This window comes from Muntiacus reevesi, chromosome 12, assembly GCF_963930625.1.
Source record: "Muntiacus reevesi chromosome 12, mMunRee1.1, whole genome shotgun sequence".
In the NCBI taxonomy this organism is placed as follows: Eukaryota; Metazoa; Chordata; class Mammalia; order Artiodactyla; family Cervidae; genus Muntiacus; species Muntiacus reevesi.
In genome coordinates this window covers 11,585,984-11,611,424 of record NC_089260.1, presented here as the reverse complement: position 1 = coordinate 11,611,424, position 25,441 = coordinate 11,585,984, and the positions used below count along the sequence as shown (strand labels likewise).

The 25,441-nt window shown below is 38.0% G+C and overlaps 1 protein-coding gene across 4 annotated transcripts in view; it reads right to left on the bottom strand.

The window, feature by feature from the left end:
• Positions 1-5,077: 5,077 nt before the first annotated feature.
• ESRP1 (epithelial splicing regulatory protein 1) overlaps positions 5,078-25,441 on the bottom strand; it is a 57,149-nt gene continuing 36,785 nt past the window's right edge. For 2 of the 4 annotated variants that reach the window (XM_065903216.1, XM_065903213.1), the window contains exons 14-16: positions 18,458-18,608; positions 15,067-15,176; positions 5,078-6,591 (exon numbers count right to left, since the gene is read on the bottom strand). In XM_065903216.1, coding sequence (XP_065759288.1) covers positions 15,102-15,176; positions 18,458-18,608 — 226 coding nt within the window. In that variant the 3' untranslated portion in view covers positions 5,078-6,591; positions 15,067-15,101. The remainder of the gene's footprint in view (positions 6,592-15,066; positions 15,177-18,457; positions 18,609-25,441) is intronic. The other 2 variants (XM_065903214.1, XM_065903215.1) reach the window with 2 other exon arrangements.

Sequence of the window (25,441 nt, the reverse complement as noted above, 5' to 3'; positions counted from 1 at the left end):
TATGATCCAGCTCACCAAGTTGCATATATTAAGTACAGTCTTTATATCTCAATAATACTTCAATGAAGTGGTTTCACAACATGTAATCAGGGACTTCCCAGGTGGTCCACTGGCTAAGACTCCACACTCCCAGGGCCCAGGTTTGATCCCTGGTTAGGGAACTAGATACTACAACTATGAGTTCATATGGTGAAGCTAAGGATTCTGCATGCTGCAACTAAAGACCAGTGCAGCCAAATAAACATTTTTATTTTAAAAGGTAATAATTTGAAATATTATTCTTATAAAAAAGCATTCTGGCAATAGAGGAAAGCAGAATTTGATGCATGGATCCAATACTGAGGCAAAGAACTGGTGAGAGATACTGATGATGAGGATGGTGAGGTGAGGAATTTACAAATGGCTTTCTTAACTTTAATACCTGGTACTATGCTGGTTCCTGAAGTAGAGAAAACATGAGTAGCAGGTTTTCAGACCTGCTAGCATAGAAAGATATGTTTGTTTTTAGCATGTTGTGTTTGAAATGCCCGGAGAGATGTTTAAATGGAAATAAATGTCCATTGAATTGTTGGGTTTAGAAGCTGGTAGCTCCAAAGAAGAATGCAGAAGTAAGTTAGTGAATTTGCCCAGAAAATTGATAGAGAAAGTGGCTAAGGAAGAAACCATGAGAAACACCATCAGGGAAAGAAGCATGAATCTCTTTCTCTCTGTCACACACACACACACACGCATACACACAGGCTAAGAACTGAAGGATAATTCTCTTTCTCTCTCTCTGTCACACACACACACACATACACACACACACACGCTGAGAACCATCCATGAGAATTCCACATTGATTTTTAAAAATATGTTTCTAGTGTTTAACTCCACTATCATATTGGTTTCGTATGGATTAAAAAACACTGGCTCAAATTTGAGTGTGTAATCAGCAGCTTTGTTACTCATTTATCAACACTGCCTTTTAGCACAGCAACAGTATGTAGCTGCTGAATAATTCAGCGGCTGAACTGATGGCACATTGGTAATAATGTGAAAAGGCAAGCCAAAGGAACATTTTGAAGCCCAACTCTATGACTCTGTAATGATGGATTGTATTTATGCAATGCTAGGAAAAGAGCCAGAACTGCTAAGAAGCAGTTATGAGAGCACTAATCACATCAACTAGACTCCAAATCTTTATCTTCTAGATCCTTTCCTGTACTTTCTGTGTGGCCATGACAGATATTACTTAACCTACACTTAATTTCCTGGTCAATAAAAATAATAATAGTGTTGCGTGCATGCTAAATTGCTTCAACAGTGTCTGGTTCTTTGCGACCCCATGGCCTGTAGCCTGCCAGTCTCCTCTGTCCATGGGATTCTTCAGGCGGGAATACTGGAGTGGGTTGCCATGGCCTCCTGCAGGGGATCTTCCTGACCGAGGGATAAAACCTGAGCCTCTTATGTCTCCTGCATTGGCAGGCGGTTCTTTACCACCCAGAGCCACCTAGTAGGTTGTTGGGAAGATTCATTTAACCTACACAGTGCTTTCTACTGTGGACCATACATATCCTCAGTGCTTTTTTGGTTGCATACTCTTCCAAAGTAATGATTATCAGCATGGTTGTGGCTTGAAATATCCCTCCACTTTCCACATAAAGTAACTGAGGGGAAGTACACTGAAATATGGACATTTCCCTTTAATTTATCTAAGTTAGGAGCAAGTCACTTGTTTTTGAACCTTTGATCCCTTAGGATCTTGGCTTCAAAACTCACTTAAAGAAGGCAGCAAAAATGTAGAAAAACAGTTTCTCCCTATAGTACTCATTCAGGGCTCCCTTATTCCTGAATTCCATCCCGGTGGCCTGCCAGTCCTCAGTTTACACCATCTCCTGTCTAGTCTGTGTCTTATACTGGCACATGGGATAGGGAATGAACTACAAAGCACAATCGCAGAAATTCAGAAACCGAGTTATTTCCACCAGCTCAGTCCTATTTAGCCTTTGCCTCTTCTCACTAAGAAGCTTTCCAGGTAGAACAGTGGTAAAAAATCTGTCTGCCAAGGCAGGAGATGCAAGAGATGGGTTCTATCCCTGGGGCAGAAATGGCAACCTGCTCCAGTATTCTTGCCTGGAAAATTCCCCAGACAGAGGAGCCTTTGAGCTACCATTCATGGGGTCACAAAGGGTCAGACATGACTGAGCACACACACTTTTCATTAAAACACTTCCTACCATGGCCCAGTTTTATACTTGGAGCTCCATTTTCATCTTGGCCCAAAGAATTTGCTTCAAAATAATACAACAGTGGGAAAAGTGGAAAGAAATATGGATAATCTATACAATCTGGAAAAGGTCAGTTTTCATTCCAATTCCAAAGAAAGGCAATGCTAAAGAATATTCAAATTACTGAACAGTTGCACTCATTTCACATGCCAGCAAGATTATGCTCAAATTCCTTCAAGCTAGGCTTCAGCAGCATGTGAACTGAGAACTTCCAGATAATATAAGCTGGATTTAGAAAAGGCAGAGGAACCAGAAATCAAATTGCCAACATACAGTGGATCATGGAAAAGGAAAGGAATTCCAAAAAATCATCTATTTCTGCCTTATGGACTATACTAAAGCCTTTGGCTGTGCAGATCACAACAAACTGTGAAATATTCTTAATGAGGTGGGAATACCAGACCACATTACCTGCTTCCTGAGAAACCTGTATACAGGATGAGAAGCAACAGTTAGAACTGGATATGGACCAACAGACTGGTTCAAAACTGGGAGAGGATACTTCAAGGATGTATATTGTCACCCTGCTTATTTAACTTACATGCAGAAAACATAATGAAAAATGCTGGGCTGGATGAATCACAAGCTGGAATAAAAATTGCTAGGAGAAATATCAACAACCTCAGATATGCAGATGATTCCACTTTAATGGCAGAAGGTGAAGAGGAACTAGAGATTCTTGATGAAGGTGAAAGAGAGTGAAAAAGCTGGCTTAAAACTCAACATTCAAAAAACTAAGATCATAACATCCAATCCCATCATTTCATGGCAAACAGATGGGGAAAATGTGGAAACTGTCAGATTTCATTTTGGACTCCAAAGTCAATGTGGATGGTGACTGCAGCCATGCAATTAAAAGACACTTGCTCCTTGGAAGAATAGCTATGAGGAACCTAGACAGTATTAAAAAGCAGAGATCACTTTGCTGACAAAAGTCTGTATAGTCAAAGTTATGGTTTTTTCAATAGTCATGTATGGGTGTGAGAGTTGGACCATAAAGAAAGCTGTGTGCCAAGAACTGATGCTTTCAATCTGTGGTGCTGGAGAAGACTCTTGAGAGTCCTTTGGACAGCAAGAAGATCAAATCAGTCAATCTTAAAGGAAATCAACCCTGAATATTCATTGGAAGGACTGATGCTGAAGCTCCAATTCTTTAACCACCTGATACGAAGAGCTGACACATTAGAAAAAACCCTGACACTGGCAAAGATTGAGGGAAAAAGAAGGAAGCCACAGAGGATGAGATGGTTGAATGGCCTCATTGACTCATAGACATGAGTCTGAGCAAACTCAGGGAGGTAATGAAGGTCAGAGAAGCCTGGCGTGCTGCAGTTCATGGGGTCACAGAGTCAGACATGACATAGTGACTGAACAACAATATAACTACATATAATCCTATATGTAATAGATTTTACAATTGATCGTATAATCCATCTATAGGAAAGACTGACTTTGAGTTTGTAATTGTTGAAGCTGGATAGAGGCTTGGTGGCCATTATTCTATTTTTGTAGATGTTAAAATCATTTTCCCCAAACAGCTGGGGGAAGCAGAGAGAGGAAGAGAAATTATGTAACCAACTATAAACCTAAGAGATGGACTTTAAGATTTTTTTTTAATATATACTCCGGTCCTCTCTATTCTCAACTCTTTCCCCACCGGCCTTTCTTAATCTCATGCCATTGTGACTGCCTATTTTCTTCTTCTGCCTTAGGAGCAACTGAATGAGGTACTATCTCCTTAGTGCAGGGAACCTGTTTTTCTTTAAGGCAAGGAATAACTTGGACATTAAATGCCTACCAGAGACATAAAGGTACAGGAACCTGGAGCAGAACCTGAGGTTGCCCAGAGGGCTCTGCTCCCTCCTCACAGACCCAAAGCTGGAAGCACAAACCTGAGAGCAATTGTTTCATTCTTTTGTTGTTGTTGTTGTTTCGTTCTTATAAATGATGCTGGCAAGGACTGAGATTGCAAAAGTGTCCCAGGTGAACTAAACTTCATCTGGTGAGTGCTTAACAAGATCATGGGTTTAAAAATGTACTAGATCTGGAATTGAACTCCATAAAGAGTATATACTTCAAATAATGGTACGGTCAATATATGCAACTCTAAAATGGTGGAAGTCAGGCAAGTCTTAACCTGGCTCCTAAAAAATGGATAAAATTTGGATTAGAGAGAATATTGGACAACTCAGAATTAGCAAAGCGAGAAATTGGAATAAAGTAGTATGTGGGATTCAGAAACACTAGAGTTCTAGCTTTTATTATATGGCTTTTAAGAAATGTCTTATGTGACTCCAATAGGTTTTCAAATTGTCAAGCAAACAGAGCTCTAATAATAAGATGCAAGGACCACATATTAATAACTATGACTACAGTTTTAAGAATTTTGGGATCAAAGTCTCAATGATTTATACTCTAAGGCTGGTTGTTTAATCTGTATCTGAAGTGCATTAATCATTGATAGCTTCCCTTGTATTTCAGCAGTAAAGAATCTGCCTGCAATGCAGGAAGTACGGGATATTCAGGTTCGATTCCCTGGGTCAGGAGGATCCCCTGGAAAAGGAAATGGCAACCCAATCCGGTACTCTTGCCTGGAAAATTACATGGACAGAGGAGCCTGGCGGGCTACAGTCCATGGGGTCGAAGAGTCAGACACGACAGAGGACACCTACAAATACTGACAGTAAATTAGGGAAATATCCTACCACCTCAGGAAAAGATGGCTCTACCCACCACACCCTTTATCTATTACCCTTAACTCTTCTAATCACAAAACAGAATGCAAACATTGAGATTAAACAGGCAAGTTTTATTATCAAATGTAACAATTCTACAAAAATTCAGTAGTATTGTAGTATTACCGCCTATCTTAAAGTCTTTCGGAGCTCTGGGCAAACAGCATCTTAAGGCAGCCAAGGATAAAGAACTATTTTTATGATCTTAAGTGCCAGTTATCACCAATTTTCACACAACATGGTTTTTCTTATTTTTATTTTTCCTACTGCAGTTAAAGGGCCATTACTGGTCAGTGAAGAGGGAATGTTTGGCTTTCCATTCAAGGTATTAATCAAAATAATGCAAAGTAAATAAAAATAGCAGCCACATAAATCTGTATGGCATTGCATTCAAGCTAAGGACATTAAGAGTAACTTAAAGGAACATGTGCACTCGGTTAATCAAATTCTGTTTTTCTCTTTGGAGTTACCATGAGGCAGCAGTACTATCTAGCTAGTGTCTGATATTGCACTTCTGGAGCATACACACAGCTAAACATAGTGCTAAGCACTGATACCATCAGTACCTGTTCTCATCACATCAGTGCTTACCTCTCAGTCTAGCATGCTGACTATAACCCTAGGCTTTTTAAAAGTTTTCATTACTTGACAGTTAAGGCATTAGAGAAAAAGGATTAAGGCTATCTCATTATATACAAGCATTCACTTTAGTTAGTATATTGCTTTCTAGAATACATTGTTCAAATATTCTCATTTGTGATATTAAAAACTATGGAATTTCTTATTAAAGTCTGAACCATCAATAATGGAAAAAGTACAGTATAAAATAATACATACGAAGCCACAGTATTCAGTTACAGTTCAAACTAGAAATTAATAACTACACGTAGCTGCTTCATTTTTGGTTTTACATTTTGGCCCCTAGTTCATTTTTATTTACAACTGATACCCACTGAGAAAAAACGCAACTGTTAAACTATGTATGTTTTGTGATGGGTGTGCCATTTCTTCTCACTTATTCCAAGGTGTTCTAAAAATAGTTTTTGGTGGCTTTTAACTGTAAGACATTGTGATGGCCAAGAGACTGGGGAAATAATAGCTTTATTTCTTTTTGTAAGTCTGGGACTTACGTACTCCAAGACCTTATTCTTACTTCAGAAGAGCACGTGATTGTGCAGAAGATAGGGAGACGGGGAGAAGAGGGGGAACACACAAAAACGGAGCTTCCATAAAAGAGTTCCTGGTGGAGATGGCAGATGCGAGTGGAGTATTTTTTTCCCGCAAGACCTAAAATTTAGGAAACACCTATGATGCCACATTAGCTGGTAGTAATGGAGACACCTGATTTCAAATTCACATTTTAAATGCCTGTTTGCAACGATCAAGGAGCCAAGCATACTGCTTGCAATGAGAATTTGGCTTCACTGGCTCAAATTTTTCATTCCACCAAAAGATCGGGCACTGGCCCACCGTCCAGTGATGTTTGCTGAAAATACTGCAGCCTGAGTGTAGACAAACTTCTCCTGAAGTGGCTGGAAGTTGTCTTATGTCTGAAGGTTTCAGGATCTCCATACATCTTTCAAACACTGAAAAAAATAAAAGAACAAAAGGAAAAATTACAGTGTCTCAATTTTGCTATTCTTAGTCACTGTAAAAAGGATTCTGAATTCTAAAAGGCCTAAACGTCTTAAAAGGATTCCAAATTTTTATCTTACACAGACATAATTGGTATTTACGCAGCAAATTCTCAGGGAATACACTGCTAACAAGTGAGGTTTATGTGATAACTGGCATTTCCCCAATACCCTAGCCATATTATCATGCATGGGATAAGGTATGTTTTTACCTCCCCACTTAAATCTTTTGTGAAGAGACTATTTCTCTTCATTCCTTATTCTGGGTCCCCAAGTTATCCAAGCATTTTAGTGATAGTGGCAGTTCAAATACCATTTTTTAAATAAATCAAGCCATTAAGACAAAAATTTAATATTAAATTCTAGTATAAGAAATTTCAAAAAAAATTCAAACAAGAATATTTGTATCAGTAAGAAGCACTGAGAGGGAACTTCCATGGTGGTCCAGAGGTTAAGACTCCATCCTTTCAAAGCAGGGGGCACAAGTTTCACAGCTGGTGGGAGAATTAACCACACATGCCACGTGGTGCAGGCAAAAAAAAAAAAAAAAGCACTAAATAATGACACTGTAGCGAGAGTTCTATATGTCAGTGACCAATCTATAAAAACCACCTTGATGTGGACTATTTCATCCTTCCATCACCCTACTATATGCCATGTCACCCCCATTTTACAGATGGGAAACCTGAGGCACAGTGCAATCAAGCCAATAACTGGAAGATCTAGAATGTGAATGCAAATTGGTTCTTCTGTGCTATTTGCTTATATCCCACACACAATCTTTAAAATGAAAACTAACTAGGCATGTGTATACTTTCACATGTAAATGAGAAACAGAAATGAAGATAGAAATATAGTTCTTCAGAGTTTAGTTCTGTTCATGTGGCCAATCTGTAATTGTGGTTAATACTAGATTTGCTTTAAAAGCAGATTCTGGAACTTCCGTGGTAGTCCAGTAGCTACTGTGCTCCCAATGCAGAGGGCCCTGGGTTCGATCCCTGGTCAGGGAACCAGGTCCCACATGCCACAACTAGGAGTTTGCACGCTGCAATGAAAATAAAAATCCTGTGTGGCACAACTAAGACTCAGCATATAGCCCAAAAAAAAACAAATAAGATTTCAAAACTGGAATACAGATTTAGATTCAGGTACTCTAAGAATAGAGAAACATTTGTTTCTTTGTTAGAATTCATTTTTAAATGTGGTTTTCAAAGGGACCATAATTTAGCACTTAGCTTTAAAATACTATGCATTGAAACTTGCTCTTTGGATACTAAATTTTGATAAGAAAATCTCTATCAATGACCCAACATTATTACTGTTGTCCAATATCTATTTTGTCTATCTTTTGGCAATAGCACCTGATTTTCCTTAAATGACTGCCCCACCCCCAATCTCAAGGCCATAAAGAGGCAACTTTAAAACCACTGAGCCCAAAAAGTGACCCAAATATAGCCAATTAGAGCCCTGTGTGTCCTTGGCCACAGTGGTTTCAGGGATGGACTTAAAGTGAGGCCAGTGACACTGAAGCCCTGGCTTCCTCTGGACTTGGCAATGGAAGGGCGGCAAGCCAGGATTTGCTGGGAGTATGGCACAAAGAGAGCTGGGCTGAGAGTACGGCCTTGGATGCAGCCAAGTTGGTCAACTTGGACGTGTCTGTTATCAGAGTCAATGAATTGCACCTTCCTCATTCTCAGCCCAGACTACTAGTATTTCCAGTAGGAAATCACTGTAGATGCTGAAAGTTATACCTTCATGTTTTGAGAAAATGTGGACAAGTTCTGAAAAAATTAAAAGCTTAACCTTCTCAGACCTGCCTTTTAATCCCCATGGTATCCAATGCAACTTTAGAATTTAGCAATGCAACTGTAGATTCCTAGCTGTCAACAACAACAAAAAAGAAAACCTCAGGTGGATAAGGAGAAAATGTTTCATATTCCCCTACAGCTGCAGAAAAGCAAACACTATTATGCAAGGATGATTTTTAAGGTACAACTGCAAATATCCACAAATTTGTCTTTCCTTTCTAGTAAGATCTGAGTCAAAACATATAATGCTGTATTTTGCAGTAAGCTATCATTAAAAGTTCTATGTACATTTACAAAGAATTCTTTTAAGAGACCTGGTTTCACCAACTGGTGTTCTGCCCTATGGAATGAACCTACACCCCTTAAAAAGAAAAAAATGCCTGCAACTCTGATTACAGTAAGTCCCCTACATATGAACCTTCAAGAACTTTCAAAGATGCAAATGTGTGTTAGAGACCTGATGGCACTGGAGGCCCAGGGAAAGGACAAAGAGAGACAAGAGGAAGAAGTAAGCGGAGAACGGAAGAGATTCACGACGCAGGAGATGGCGAGGGGATTTTGTTTATTTGCGGAGGCACTATTAGTCTTGGAGGTTGCAGCAGCCATTCAGAATGCGATCCAGTGCTACTGTGTCATCTATGACAAGTAAAAAACAGCTACTACCCAGATATCGCTGGGTCGTTATTTTTCAAGAGGGTAGACAGAAGCTAATCCAGCAAAGAACCAGAACCCGTGCCATCAGCGTCAGGTGGACGAGGGGCGGTGCAGCCTGCCCCGCGTCTCCTATCGCCGACGGTCCTTCAGCATCCCACCTCCCGTCCATCCTCTAGTCAGAAGCTGCTCTTGCCTGCCCACTCCAGGCCAGCCCCTGTGTGCCAGCTGTCGTATTGTACTACTGTACTTTTCAAGGTACTGTACGGTAAGATGGAACATGTTTTATTTCTCAGGTTTGATTTTATGTATTATTTGTGTGAAAAGCATTATAAACCTATTACAGTACAGTACTACATAGCGAATTGTGTTAGTTGGGTATCTAGGCTAACTTTGTTGGACTTACTAACAAGCTGGACTTAGAAAGTACTCTCAGAACAGAACCTGTTCATATGTAGGGGACTTTCTGTAGTTGCAATATTTCATTTTCTCCCAGCAATTTTGACATCTGTTTTCTGAAAAGTATAATTCATAGATGGGATCTTTTATTGGACAGAAGAACAGTTTCTTCTTCTTTAAGGTAAAACCTATAACTCAAATTCTTTAATTGAAGAAAAGCTCTTTGTCAGTTAAATCAAAAGAATATTTATTTGTCATTGTGGCCCATTTTTATAATCCTAGTTGGAGGAGGAAGAGAGAAGTTTTGTCCAATTTTCAAAGCTGCTCTTTTTATTAAAAAGATACCCGGAATTTTGGGGCCAGAAACTTAAAATCTTAAGTCACTATAATGATCCAAAAGAAAAAAAAAATTTTTTTCAATCCACAAAGTAATCCCAACTATACACTTAAGAGACCAAGAATAAAAAATACCCTTCAGGACTTCCTGGAGGCCCCGTGGTTAAGAACTCACCGGCTAAAGCAGGAGACGCGGGTTTGATCCCTGCTGCGGAAGATCCCACATTCTGCAGGGCTTCTAAGCCCATGTGCCACAAATACAGCGCTCCAGCCGCCTACTGCTGAGTTTGCCTACTGCAGCTACTGAAGCCCACACGCATGGAGCCTGTGCTCAGCACCGGAGAAGCCACCGAAATGAGAAGTGTGAGCAGTACAACTGGCAAGTAGCCTCTAATCACTGCAACCAGAGAAAGCCCGAGTACGGCAACAGAGACCCAGTGCAGCCAAAAAGAGAAAAAAAAACCTATTCAAATGAGAGCTACATGGAGATTTGCTTTGTTGTCCATAAAACTTAGGTACTGGGGCAATAACAGGCTTAATAGATTACAAGAGCTTCCAAAAATACCTAGTATACAGACAAACCTTTTCACACACACACACACATAAAGGAAACTAGAAATACTTAATCTTGGACTTTCCAGCTTTCAGAACCCCGTGAGAGTAAATGTCTGTCGTTTATAAGCCAGCCAAGTCCACAGAATTGTGTTAAGACAGCCTGAATGGACGAAGCCATTTACCCAGAGATCAAAATTGATGCCACCAGGGAAGTCACGTGGGTACAAACACAACAGATGACAGAGATCACGAAACTGCATGAGAGGGGCTCTTCACCTCCATGTACTCTTTCTTAACACCTACGACTCTAGTTTAACCACAAGAAAAAAACTAAACAAATCCAGCTAAAGGACAGCACACAAGACATCAAGAACAGTATAATGCAGAATTGTCAAGGTCAAGAAAACAAGCAAAGACTGAGAAGCCAACAGGCCAGAGGACACTAAGGAGACAAACCAACTAAATGTGAAATCTTAGACTGGACCCTGGAATAGAAAGAGAAAACACTGGTGAAATCTGAAGAAGTCTGGAATGCAGATAGTGGTCTGCTCCTGTAATGACTACTGTGATCATAGCAACAGAATAGTTACTTGTATACAGAAAGAACTTTAGTTTGTGTAACTTCATTAATCCACCTGATTCTTAACACCCAAAAATGTTTCATATGTAGAAGTTACCTTTTCCCTCATGTTTTACAGAGAAGGGAAGTGTCCCCTCTAAAGGATTACCATCTCCTTATGTATGCAAAATACAGCTGTAAATACAGTTAGGAAGCACTTGTTGACAAATTTAAATTTATGAGCTGACCCCACCCTTTGAGAGCCTAAGAGTACGAGACCTGGAGCTCACAGTGAAAATTAAGGCGACAAGAACTCTGGCCATGTGAGGAGGCATTTTTCCAGCCAGTCATCACAACCTCCTCCTCTGAAGGGCCCCTTGGGCATCTTTAATAGCCTGTAAGCTGTCCTTAGGGGTTTCTTATGACCAAAATATCAGGCATTATCTTTTTGGGGGCAGTCTGCAAATATAGGCTCCTTTGAGGGGACAAGGCTACAGGAAAAGACAGACAGTGTGACTTCTTTACCAGACCTCACCATGGGCTGTGGTTACCTTGACCTGATTCTATAACCAGCAGTGACGTTGTTCTTTCAGTGACTTTTTAGAGCAACATATTAGGTTCCTGTGGCTACTGTAACAAATCACTACAAACTAGTTACTTAAAACAACGGGAAATTTATTCTTAACAATTCTGGAGGCCAGGGGTCAAAAATGAAGGTGTCAGCCAGGCCGCACACCCTCCAGAGGGTAGGGTGGAGGAAAAAAATCTACTTTTGGCCTTTTCCAAGTGTTAGCGGCTACAGGTGTTCCTTGCCTTGCATCCACCTGACCGCACTCTCTCAGAGTTATCCCTCCACCTCCTCTCTTATGTGTCTACCTATCTCTTTCTCTTTTTTATAATCGCGCTTAGGAGCCACCCAGGTAATCCAAAATAAACTCCTCTCGAGATCCTTAATTTACATCTTTTAGTAGGTTAGGCAAAAGACACGGGTTCCAGGAATCAGGATGTAGACGTTCTGGGTCACTGTTCAGTTCAAACACTTACTGCTGTGCTCCCATTTGCCCAAAGGAAAGAGCACCAAGAGTGAAGCTGGAAGCTATGGGTCTCTGATCAGCTTGGTCACTAGCTGTATGACTTGTGAAAATTGTCTAAGCCCTCTGGATTTCATCTCCTCTGACAAATGGAGCCAAGGTACATGTCCTGAGGCCTCACAGGGCTGTGCTGAAACCCCAATGAGACTGCAGATATACAAGTGCTCTCAGAGCTCAAGCCACTCTATTGGTGTCAAAGATGACTGATGATGATGAATTTAATGCGCATGTGGATGAGGAGGAAAATATACAAATATACAGTCACAGTAAAAGGTTAAGGGGAAAGAAAAAGGTTCAAAATTCCTAGAGGGCGTATAAGAAAAGAAGTTGAAAAGAACCATTCACTGTAGCTATTTCTAGGTGGTGGGATGATTACTGATTTCCTTGTAACTGTCTATATGTTTCAAATTCTTTACAAAGAGCACAAATACTTTTATGATCCTTACTTCCCAAGGTTGTTGATATAACTGAATGAGATAACTTATGCCAAGTATTTCATACAGTACTCCATGTGAGTTTTTAAAAATCCTCAATATAAAGGCAGATTAATCTGATGTTAAATGCAAAAGCCTGGATTTTGACAAAGGACCTGATGTGTTATCCTACCATGACCCCAAATATACAAACGTTAAGATAGAATTAGAGGTACTGAGGAATGGTCATAGTCAATTTAGGATATTTCAAAACGTCCCACTTCTAGTCAGTTTTTTTCTGGTCATGAGGCTTCTGGGATCTAGCTCCCTGATCAGGGATCAAACTCGGTCCTGGCAGTGAAAGTGCCAACTCCTAACCATTAGATGACCAGGGAATTCCCAATTCTAGTCATTCCTTATTCAAAACACACATTTCACTATGTGCACAGTATGCCTGTCAAGTTCATAGGCAGCATCGAGGAGCTGAACAAAGAACATCTGAAGTTCTCTCATCACCGTGCATGAAAAAGTGGACTAGTCTGTGGACCAGAAAATTCTCCACTCACATTACCATGGATGTGGGCGTGATGCCCTTTGACAGCATCTTGAAACCTCACTGAAAACGGCAGAGAATCAACACTTCCAACTCAGAACTGGGGCTTCTACAACTTCAGAATGATAGACTAAGACTCCCAACTGTCAATTTTCTCAAAGACAACATTGCAATGACAACCTCTTTTCTAATTTGGAATCCATGTGACTGAAGCCCACACAGTCGTTGGCCAAGAAAATGGTTACCAAAATTTGAAAATGACATGCCAACAAACCAGTTTCAGCAACCCAATTAAAAAAAAAAAAAGAGAGAGAGAGAGAGAGAGAAAGAAACAAGAAACACCAATTCCTGAACATGTCCTTATAACTAGCTCTTTTGAGGAGATTCATACACAATGTTAATATTCTTTAGGGGAAGGTTATCAATTAGTAGGGAAAAAAAATTATTCAAAAAGCTATCAGAATCCTTTTCCTCTAGGTTTAGTTTTAGAAGAGGAGAAAGACACGCAACAAAAACCTTACAATCATTTTGGAATGAAGCATATTTAAAAGTATACCCAGATGAACTTTAAAAAACATTAGGTTAAGTAAATAAGTCAGCCACGAAAGAACAAATACTGTGTTATTCCATTTATAAGATAACTACAATAGTGAAATGCACAGAAACATAAAAGAGAATAATGGTTTCCCGGGGGCTGGGGAAAGAGGGATAGGAGATTGTTTAATGTTATTTAAAAGTTTCAGCATGAGAAGGTAAAAAGTTCAGGAGCTAGATGGTGGTGATGGTTGCAAACAATGTGGATGTACTTAATGCCATGAAATGTACACTTAAAAAATGATTAAAATCGTATTATATTTTATATTATATTATATTTTATATTATAATTATATATAATATATATAATATATATTATTATATATATATTATATTTTATATTATAAAAATCATTATATATTATTTTACCACAATTTTAGAAAAGAGAAACTATGTGGATGTACTTAATGCCATGAAATGTACACTTAAAAAATGATTAAAATCGTATTATATTTTATAATTATATATAATTTATATATTATATTATAAAATCGTTATATATTATTTTACCACAATTTTAGAAAAGAGAAACTAGGAAAAAAAGTATAACCAACTTAATAGAGTTACCATATGACTCAGTGTTTCTATTCCTAAATATACACCCAAAATAATTTAAAATATTCAATTATTTGTACATAATTATTCACATCAGCACTATTTACAATACCCAGAAGGTGGAAACAGCCCATAAGACCATCAATAGATATATGGGGGAAAAAAAACATCTCACATAGCCATACAATGGAATATTTAGTTCACTCACTCAGTCATGTCTGACTTTTTGTGACCCCATGGACTACAGCATGCCAGGCTTCCCTGTCCATCATCAACTCCTGGAGCTCACTCAAAATCATGTCCATTGAGTCAAAATATTAATTCCGACTTGATACAATGGAATATTAATCAGTCACAAAAAAAGGAATGAAGTACCGATACATACTATAACATGAATAAACCTCAAAAACATGTGAAATGAAGCAGATTGGTTGCCTGGGTCTATTAGGAGGGAAAACTGGGAGCTACTGCTTAATGGGTATGGGATTTTCTTTCAGAGTTGATAAAAATGTTTTGGAACTAGATAGAAATAGTGGTCGCACAATATTGCAAATACACTAAATATCATTTAACTGTATACTTTAAAATGATTTATGTGATTCTAACTCAACTTAAAAAAACAAAAGAAAACATACCCAACCTGTATTCTGCATGATATTGCAAATAATTTCCAAATGGAAAAGTTTTCCCTTACGCCAAAGTAACATACAACCGTTTCCATATATATATATTAGCTTAGATACTATACTTAGATGACAATCTTAATTTCAGTCTCCACTCCTTCCAAGATTTCTGTCATTTCTTATATCACATGAAGGGAAGGGAAGTCCCACCTGACCTAAAAAACACCGAGATTCTTGATCTCTATTTGTTAGGCCCTTTATAATTTAACTTCCACAGCACAGAGCCTTACCTTCTTTTCTGAGGATGATCTAACTGCTGGGGCCCTTAAATACAAACCCATTCTTTGGATAGAGTCCTGGCCTGGTCACTTGTGTGTACAAGTCCATCCTCGGTTGCATACTAAAATGCAAGTTAAAACAAACAGGATCAAAAGATGGACAAACTATCACCACAGACGGTTAGCATTTCAACTGAATAGTTCTACCAACTGAATTATATACAGGACATCAAAACCACAGGAAACAAGTTAACGCTGATAGCAGCCATATATGAAACTGCGAATCTCAAATCATCGTTTCTTCCTTAACATGTCTAAATACCATAAAAATCTCTTCTAAGCGAGAAGTCAGATGAACATGCAGAGATAGAGAAAGAACAGTGTACGACAACATCACCAAACAATTCAGATCTTGCTAAGAATACAGTTTCCATGACACCACAAACATTAGCTATGTTTGTAATATCAATCTAGTTGATATTACAATATTACAACTAGATTGTAATATCAATCTAGTTGATATTACAATATTACAACTAGATTGTAATATCAATCTAGTTCTCTCAGCAGTGCAGCAAGTTAAGAGCAGTGAGAGGCCCAAAGAGATAATGATTAAAGTCGGTACTTGGAGGAGAAAAAAAAGTTAGCACTATTGAAAATGCAAAGCCACTGACAGCAAAGGTTAATGCAGAGCAAATGAAAAAGTCAAAGGACTAATATAAGGATACCTAAGAGCCCATTTCAGAGTAAGAGGCTCATCAACTAAAATAAAGACAAAGATTTATTTTCACGACCAGAATGACATCCTCATCACTAAATATTTGTATAGTAGCTTGCCTTCATAAATTCAATTCTCGTTCTATTAATTTCATTTATCAAAATGGGCCTCACTCAGGTTAATTTACAAAAATGCAGATTTGATAGCAGAACTTATATCCTACATCTTGCTTTAGTATCACAATTCTTCTCTTTTTGTAAATCAGCCCTTTCCAGCCCCCTCAACCTCAAATCAAATATGGAAAAATTAAGTGGGAGTAGTTTTATAGAAAGAATTTTGCTGAGGAAAGGGGAACTATACATCTAAAAATTAAAAGTAACATTTATAAAAATGACATATGCCATTATTATATATATATATGTATGTTTTAAAAGACAGAATCAGAAACCATAAAGAGATTTTATTCATTCATTCAAACAATTATTACCAAGGATTTGGTACTATTACCTACATAAATTATGTAATTATGTAGGATAAATTATAAGTAACCAGAAATTAAATGAAAACCTCCCAATAAATAAGCAACAGCAATAAAGGCCCCATATATAAAGATCACAAATATTACACCTCAGAACAATTTTTTTAAAAAGTCATCCATTGATTTTTTTATCTTGTGACAAAGCCATATCTAAAAGAATCTAGAGCTTCATGGTTAGTGGCCATTATTAAAATAACTGAGAACAGGCAAAAATAAATAAGGCAAGGACTCTTAAAGACAGCAGAAAATATAAGCTTTTATGTAAGAGTGACATGAAATTAGGTTATATACAAAAGATTTTGAATGTATGCATTTTAACTACCTTAAAGGTATTCAAGAATAATTTGATATGCTGAATTAGATCACTGAGGTTCCTATGTAATCCTAATTTATTAATCCAGTTTATAAATTCCAAGCACTTCAGAAATGAAGGCAAATACCTTGAGACAAAATAGTTTTGCAGAATGTTTTTGCTTCTCATTATACTAGGTCTGTTCCAACACTGAATAATTCCCTAGAAGCTACTAGAAGATAAAATAACTTCAGTCTGTAGTAGTTCATCTTAATTTTGAAGCCTGTAAATCTTTTAGCCATACATCTAGAAATAACTGCTATTATGTGTTTGTGGTTTAATAAATACCCGTAAGAAGAGCAGTTTTGTTTACTCACATACAGTTTATATGTATGATCACTTAATGCTGTTCAGTTTGAATGTAATAAAAATTAATTAGTCAAAACAACTGGAAAATCATGGGAGAAAACACAAAACTCAAATGTATTCTCCATGTGATTTTATCTTTTCAATAGCCTTTGGTAAAATTCTCTCTCCGTAATCTAGTGAATCAGATATGAAGTTTGGGAAGTAACTTTTTACCACACGAAGGGATTCCAACAGGTAGCAATTGTTTAAAGTCTCTGCTGATCTCTGAAAAACAGCTTATGTCTGCAAAGAATGTGCTAAGCCAAGCAGTAACAAAACCTAACTTTTGTCCAATATTTTAGTCTTTCACGTATCAGACATAGATTTTCTTCAACTGTCAAAAAATATCCCATGATGGTAACTTGGGAGGTTTGGGGCATCCCCATTGACATGGCTTTAGCTGAGCTCCACAATCCTCCACAATTTATGGATTTGTTGTTGGTCAGTCGCCAAGTCGTGTCCAACTCTTTGCGACTCCCAAGCTCGTGGATACCAGCCTTGTAAACCTATTCTAAGAGTGCCAGCGCAACTGCGCCTGCAGGCGAAACCCTTAACGAGTCCTACGGTTAATGCTTTAGGACTTGATGGTGAGGCCCACAACTGCTTCCCGACTCCACACTTGATCTTAGCCAAAAGGCTGAGAAGCGATGCTTCTCGACTCTAATGACTCAAGCAAGGCTCAGCTCCAAGAGGAAAGACCGTTTTTGCTTTTAGTGCAAGTAAAAGACTGCAAGATACTGATTTTCAGACACTGTAGGGAAGAAGGAGTTTGGGTCTAACCATGTGATTTAAGGAAGGAAAAGTATCCTCTCAGGTGAGATGAGAATGAGAAGACTTTGCTTGCTTTTAAGGAGCTCCTACCAAAAGTCAAAGAACAAGTGATGGACACAGGTAGTGTTAGGAAAATGGAAAAGAGTAAAAATCAGTTTCATTAGAGTTATCATAAAAGACACACTTCCTACAGCTCTTTTCCAAAGAGTTACCATCTAAAGATTCACTGAGTCATCCTTGTTTCTTCCATATAAGGCAGAAAGGACTCAGACTACTTTTTAAATACTCAAACTCTGTAGTTTTTCATTAGCCAACAATTTGCCTTTGAAGAAAATTCGTTCTTAGCCTATCTTATTCTAGATGGAAAGACCCACACCATTGTGTGCATAAAGAGCTTTCTCAAAAGTAGCCCAACTGAGAGAGAGAAAAAGAAAAGCCCCTAAGATTAAGTGGAAGCAATTAGAACAGCATGGAAGAGCCCTAATCCTTCCAAAGGGATGAGTGTGAAGTAAGCACTGAGATAACGAGTCCCCCCTGACTCTGCTTCTTCATAAAGCAGATCTGTTTAAAAGCACTTGTACACATGAGTTTCAGAGAATATTCCTGGCTGCATTCTTTAGGCACATCAGCTTAAGTAAGAAGGGCACTGAGTAATTTTCTTCTTCAAGGTACTGACCTGGTAACCTTGGAAGAAGTTAAGAATTTCCTTAACTCCAGTATTGTAGGCCAGGCCCTGCATTCTGACCACCGTGCCAGGCTGTGGCGGGACGCCGCTAAGATTAGCAGCTGTAGGGAAGTAGCCAAGACTATTGGGCGAACCTGGGGGGCTAAAGGGAGAGAAAGCACAGTGAACCAACAGAAATAGACAACGTCTAATGTTTACTCTAAAAACAACAGTTACTTAAAGAAACACTTCCTCAAGGTGACCTTGCTTAGAATTCTCAGTTCTCTCTCCCAAGGCAGGCAAGTATACCACAGCTATTCTGTCCATTTCTACAAAAGCCCGAAGTTGGAAAGACAGAAGGGTTAATGCGGAGTTAAATGCAGGGTGTCCCCAAAGATCCGGTTCTATCCGTGATCTATTCTTAAGGGAAGGAAGGAGAGAAGGAAACTTCTGCAGCCACTCAGCCAACAAAGCACCGCTTCCAAAGCCCAGCTCATTGATGATTAACTGGCTAGTTACTAGCAATACTAAGGCAAGGAAAGTCATGAACACAAAGGAATAACAGAAAGCATAGCCACAGAGACCAAAAGGTACACAAAACGATTGCTCCAAAGAACACACTGTTCTATCCCTGTAGTCAAGCAAATGCACAACAGAGTTAAGTACAGAACAATTTGAGAGCAAAGTACTATAGCACTATAGCACCCATGAGTTATTTCTTCCAACCTAACTGAAAAAAAAAAAAAGTGTGTACTGGGGGAGGGGACAAGGAAACTGGAAGGGATGCATAACAAATTACATTAACCACCAATAACATGAGGGGAAACTGATGGTGGGTCCTTTTAGTGTATCTGCAACAATTACCTCCAAGAAACACAAGCCACATGAATAACTAATCATTCTTTATGTAGTAACTCAAGTGATGACCATATCATGAAATTAGTTTCACCATGTCCCATACCAATCTGTTTTTCACAATTAGCTGCTCGATACTCATATATGCATAGGGATTTTTTTTTAAGTCATTAGCTTAAAAGAGCAATAAAGATCCACAGCTTTAGATTATTAACACAAATCATTCTAAGTAGGTAATTATCCCACTTCAAAGACAAGTAAACATAATGAAAGGGACTAAAAATTTTTGAGATTATCCTACATAGTCCTAACTGGTGGGTTAACAGGAATGATACCAGATGGTAAATCCAATCCTAGCTTCCATTTTATTATTAGCACAGTAACCTTGAACAAGTCACTTAATTTCTCTGAACTCCAATTTTATCATTTCTTAAAACGGGAATGAAAACACATCCTAGTTTCACACAATTGTTTTTCAGCATCAATGATTTAATGTATCTAATTACTCCACAAACATTCAAATGCAGTAATTTACTGTTCTATTATTCTCACTCTTGCTATTCCATCACCATTCTTCCATTTCATCATCTCTAAAACATGGAAGCCTGAAAATATTACTTGACATCAAGCTGTCCATAATCTAAGTCTCTAAAACAGTTAATTCTCATCTCATCTGCATATTTGAGTTACTTGGAGAGATTTTTACAACTCTCTCCAAGGAGAGTCTGTTTAGAGACCAAAAGTCAATCTATGTGTAACTGGGAGAGCAAGAGAGAATGCTGATCTTTAGGGCTGGGAGGGACTTTAGCCACTGTTCAGCCACACCTTCTTGTTTTCACAGAGATAGAAACGGAAACTAAGTTAAATAATTTCCTGAAGGTCAACCAGTTAGCTCTTCACAAAACCAAAGAACTACCCAGATTTCTCAACTCCCAGCTCAATGCTTCCCCCCATATAGCAGCATTCACTCAAAGCAGCAAGGTTACAAATATAAGATCAATGCACAAAATAAATCAATTACATTTCTGTATACTACAGTAGGTCTTCCCTTGTGGCTCAGCTGGTAGAGAATCCACCTGCAATATGGGAGACCTGGGTTCAATCCCTTGGTTGGGAAGATACCCTGGAGAAGGGAAAGGCTACCCACTCCAGTATTCTGGCCTGGAGAATTTTGTGAACTATTATATACAGTCTATGGGGTCACAAAGAGTTGGACACGATTGATAGACTTTTACATACATACACACACTACAATGAACAACCCAAAAATGAAATAAGGAAAGCAGTCATTCACAATAGCATTAAAAGCACAAAATATTACAAAAAAAATGTGACAAAGGAAGAGTAAGACTTACACACTAAAAACTATGAAACAGTGTTAAAAAATAGAAGTCATCTAAATAAATGGAAAGACAGTCCATGTTCATAAAATTTAATTTTGTTAAAATGGCAATACTCTAAATTGCATAGATTTGATGCAATAGCTATCGTATTCTTTTTCTCCCCCCAGACACCAACAAAACTGAAGCTAAAACATATATGGAATTACAAATGACCAAGAACAGCCAAACTTTCTTGAAAAAGAACAAAGTATTTTGAATTTCCCAGAAACTTTACTATAAAAGTACAGTAATTTTGGTGTGGTACTTCCATAAGGGTAGGCAAAGATCAATGGAACAGAATTTGAGAGGCCAGAAATAAACCCTTACATTTATGGTCAATTTATTTGCTTGTTTGTTAGCCCACGGGATCCCAGTTCCCAGACCAGGGATCGAACCCAGGCTCTCAGCAATGAAAGCATAGAGTCCCAACCAAAGGACTCATGGAAGTCCCTGGTCAACTGATTTTTGACAAGAGTTCCAAGACAATTTGATAAGAAAATAAGTCTCTTCAGTGCTGAACAGTGAAATGTCCACATACAAAAGGGTGAATTTAGACTTCTACCTTACTCTGTATAAAAAACTAATTCAAGATAGATAATACACTTAAGTATAAGAGCTAACACTACAAAACTCTTATAAGAATATGTAGTAATACATTTGCATGACCTTGCATTCTATATGACAAAAGTACAAGCGGGAAAAGAAGAAATAGGTAAGTTGAACTGCATCAAAATTTAAAACTTTTGAGGAATTACTCCCTGGTAGCTCAGATGGTAAAGAATCTGCCTGCAGTGTAGGAGACTTCGGTTTGATCCCCGAGTTGGGAAGATCCCCTGGAGAAGGGAAAGGCTACCCGCTCCAGTATTCTGGTCTGGAGAGTTCCATGGACATACCAAGGGGTCGCAAAGAGTCAGACATAACTGAGCAACTAACACTTTCTACTTTCACTTTTTTCTTCTGGTGATCCAATGGTTAGGAATCCCTGCTTTTACTATGTGGCACAGCCAAAAACAAAACCCACCAAAACTTAAAAACTTTTGTGCTTTAAAGAACATCATTAAGAAAATGAAAAGACAACCCACAGACTGGGAGAAAATATTTGTAAGTCATATAAGATGTCCTAGTTAGAATATATACAGAAACTTTACAACTAAAAAACAGTAAGAAAAATTGCCCAAAAGTATGCAAAAAAAAAATGTGCAAAGGACTTCAATAAACTTTTCTCCAAAGAAAACATGTGAATGGGTAGTAAGCACATATAAAATTGTTCAAAATCAATAATTAAATAAAGGTAACTTAAAACCATAATGTGACAGCAAATTCACACCCATGAAAATTAGTTAAAAGAGCTGAAAAGGATGTGAAGAAAGGAAAAATGCTAAAACATTGTTAATGGGAATATTAAGATGGTGAAGCCCCTTTGGAAAGTAGTTTGGCTGTTTCTGAAAAGTTAAACATAAAGTTACCATATGACCCAGCAATTCTACTCCTATGTATATACCTAACTAAAGAAAGCTGAAAATCTAGGTCCACACAAAAATTTGAATGCAGATGTATACAGCATTATTGACAAAGAGAATAAACAAGTCCAAGTGTCTGACAGCTGATGATAAACTAAATGTTGTATACTCATACCATGGAATATTGTTTAACCATAAAAAGGAATGAAAACTGTTGATCCATATTACAACGTGAATGAACCTCAAAAATAAGCTAAATCAAAGAAATTAGTCATGAAAGATCACAAATGGTATTATTCTGTTTATATGAAACATCTAGACAGGCAAATCCACAGAAACAGAAAATAGAATAATAGTTATTTAGGGATAAGGAAGGGGCAAGTAAAGTGGGTAGAAGGGAAGTGAACTGGAGTTGCTACTAATAGACACCGTGGTTCTAGTGGTTACTGTAAAATTAAATTGTTAGAAGCACTTCCCTAGTGGTTCAGTGGTCAAGACTGTGTTTCCATTGCAGGGGGTGTGGGATCAATCCCTTGGTTGGGAAACTTAAGATCCCAACACTCTGCAAAAAAAAAAGTCTCAGATGGACATAGTACCAATAATGTAACCGGTACTCAAAAGCTGCAAAGATTCGAAAACTGACAGAACCACAAAGGAACCCAAGGGTTAGGGTCCAAATGAATGAGCCGACCTGACACTGAACCCTGAGTTCCTACAGGGCATGGAAAGACTGTATCAACTAACAAGGAGGCTGCCCTTGAACTGGTAAGAAACCCTGATGGGGATGCCTGACCAGCAAAAGACCTGAGGGGAGGTGAGACGAAATGGAGAGAAAAAGAAAACAGCATGGTGGGGGATGTTCTCCCCAAAGGTTTATTTTCAAAAGACTGCTAGAGCATCACAGTTATGCAGACACTGCTGCTGAGACTCATTCAGCAAGTGACCCTGAGATCGGGTTAAGAAACTTCTGGAGCGAGGCTCACGAGGGAAGGGATATATGTATACTTGGGGCTGGATTCAAACACACGAGTTAAAAAGTTGAAGATCTCCATGAGAGTACTCCACGTTCTCTCTGTGGATTTGAGTAATAACTTTCAATGCGGAGAAAAACTGGATTTCCCTGAGAAATTTATGACTTCCTTTCCTTTGAAATATGAGTGTGCAATTCAAGTTTCCTCCTGCCCAAAGCCCATGATTGTTATGCCAATATTAATTGCCTAAGATTAATTTAATTGCCAGACTACTAAACATTTCCTATCTTATATTTTTATCAAGTCTTAATTTATATCACAATTTTTTTTTTAAATACTCTGTATCATAATACATCACTGCAAATTCTTTTTCAGAACAGGGAAAGATATATGAAAACACTGAAAGCCAAGGTATCTAACAACCAAGAAAACTAACTATATATTTTCAAAAACAGTTCTTATAATACTCTTTCATTTAACAACTACAAATTACTAAACACTGGCAACACAGATAGCATTCCAAGGTAGAAGCAGTTATAGCATGACAAAACAATGTGATGACTTGTCATATTTCTCTAGAGGACAGAGATCAAAAGCATTATCCACTTTATTAGAGAAAGAGGTTAAGGGAAAAGAAAATTAGAGGAGAGAATATACTCTTTTCTGAATGAGTCACAATACATCAACAACACATTAACACAGTAAACATCCTGAGAAGTCTTACAAAAAGAAATCTGGTTTCTACTTCCTTGCAAAATTACTTTGTTTACCAGTTATTAACACCCCGTAAAGACCCTATATTTGGAAAGTGACTGGAGAAACTGATGCTTTAATCCTAGCAAGTGTAAAGGCTGGAATCAACTTTCATTTGGAAATTTCTGAACTAACTTGTTCATCTGAAGTGAACAATCTCAAGAAGGCTGACTTTGCAACATTCTTTTGAGTTTAACACTGATGTAGATGGACTGGTTAGTACACGTGGATCCTCCATTTCTGTTAGCTCTTCTTAAAGGCTACAAGTCTCTCTTTCCAAGTGCATCTACCCCCTGGAGAAAGTTTAAGTAACCAACAAATACAAAAACATTTTGGAAGAAATAAAGAAATCTTTTGAGAATCTATTTCACTAAAATAGTAACCAAATTTAGGTACTGTCAAAATTGTTTGGTAGCTAAATTTACTCCAATTATGTTAAAGATTACAAAAATTTAAACCCCTACTACATTTATCATAATATGTTCCAAATACATAGTAAAGTTACAGACTGCTTACTCAAAACAAGAATTGTCCCCATAAAGCTTCATTTTACATTTGAAAACCACATCCAACACCAGAAATTATTTTAAAAGTAATCTTTTTGCTTGATTTAAAGCACAAAATGATAACTGATCTTCTTAAAAATTTTGAGAACAGTGACATTTTAAATAGTATTTTGATGAAAAGCTACAGCTGAAGAAGCAAGCAAAACACACTGTGATCCATGCTATGTTACAACAATTTCCAAAGAGGTACATTTACAAAAGCTATTATTTTGAAAACTAGTTTTGGGTTTTCACTTTTTTTTTTTTCTTATTTTTGAATAGGAATTGAGGACAACATTGAAAGGCATAAATTTTTAAAAGGCAAGCAGGATGACTCCATCACATTCTTTCCCCTCAAATCAGACCCTGTCTAGAAGCAACCTCATTCTAGTTTTGTGGTTTAATTATGGTTTATTTTTAACTTAAATAAACAAAATAAAAAGCATTACTCTATTATTAAATAAAATTCATAGACATGTGTCAGTTTTTCCTTTAAACCTACTTCAGTTCAATAAATATATACAAAGGAAATGCTTAAATAGGATTAATAATGGAGGCAAAAGAGGCTTGTTTGGTTTACCAAGATAGGCCATACGTGTTCTAGTTAAGTCTACCTGCTTTAACTAAAGTTGTCAACACTTAAGGGCTTCCCAGGTGGCACAGTAATAAAGAATCTGCCTGCCAATGCAGGAGACGCGAGAGATGTGGGTTTGGACCCTGGGTCAGGAAGATCCCCTGGAGGAGGAAATGCAACCCACTCCAGGATTCTTGCCTGGAGACTCCCATGGACAGCAGAGCTGAGAAGAGGTGAACCCAACTGAGCACGCGGGCAGCCACGGCACTGATGCTTCAGAGTAAGGCGCTTAAAGATACGCCGGGCACATAAACAGCAACACAGGAAAGAAATGATGTCTAGGTTTTGTGCTTTAACATGTCCTCGGTATGACGACACCAGATTGGCAAAACATTGAGTAATAGATATATTCCCAAACTGCTTGTTTGGAAATTTCTGTAATAGGTTTTTTTTAAA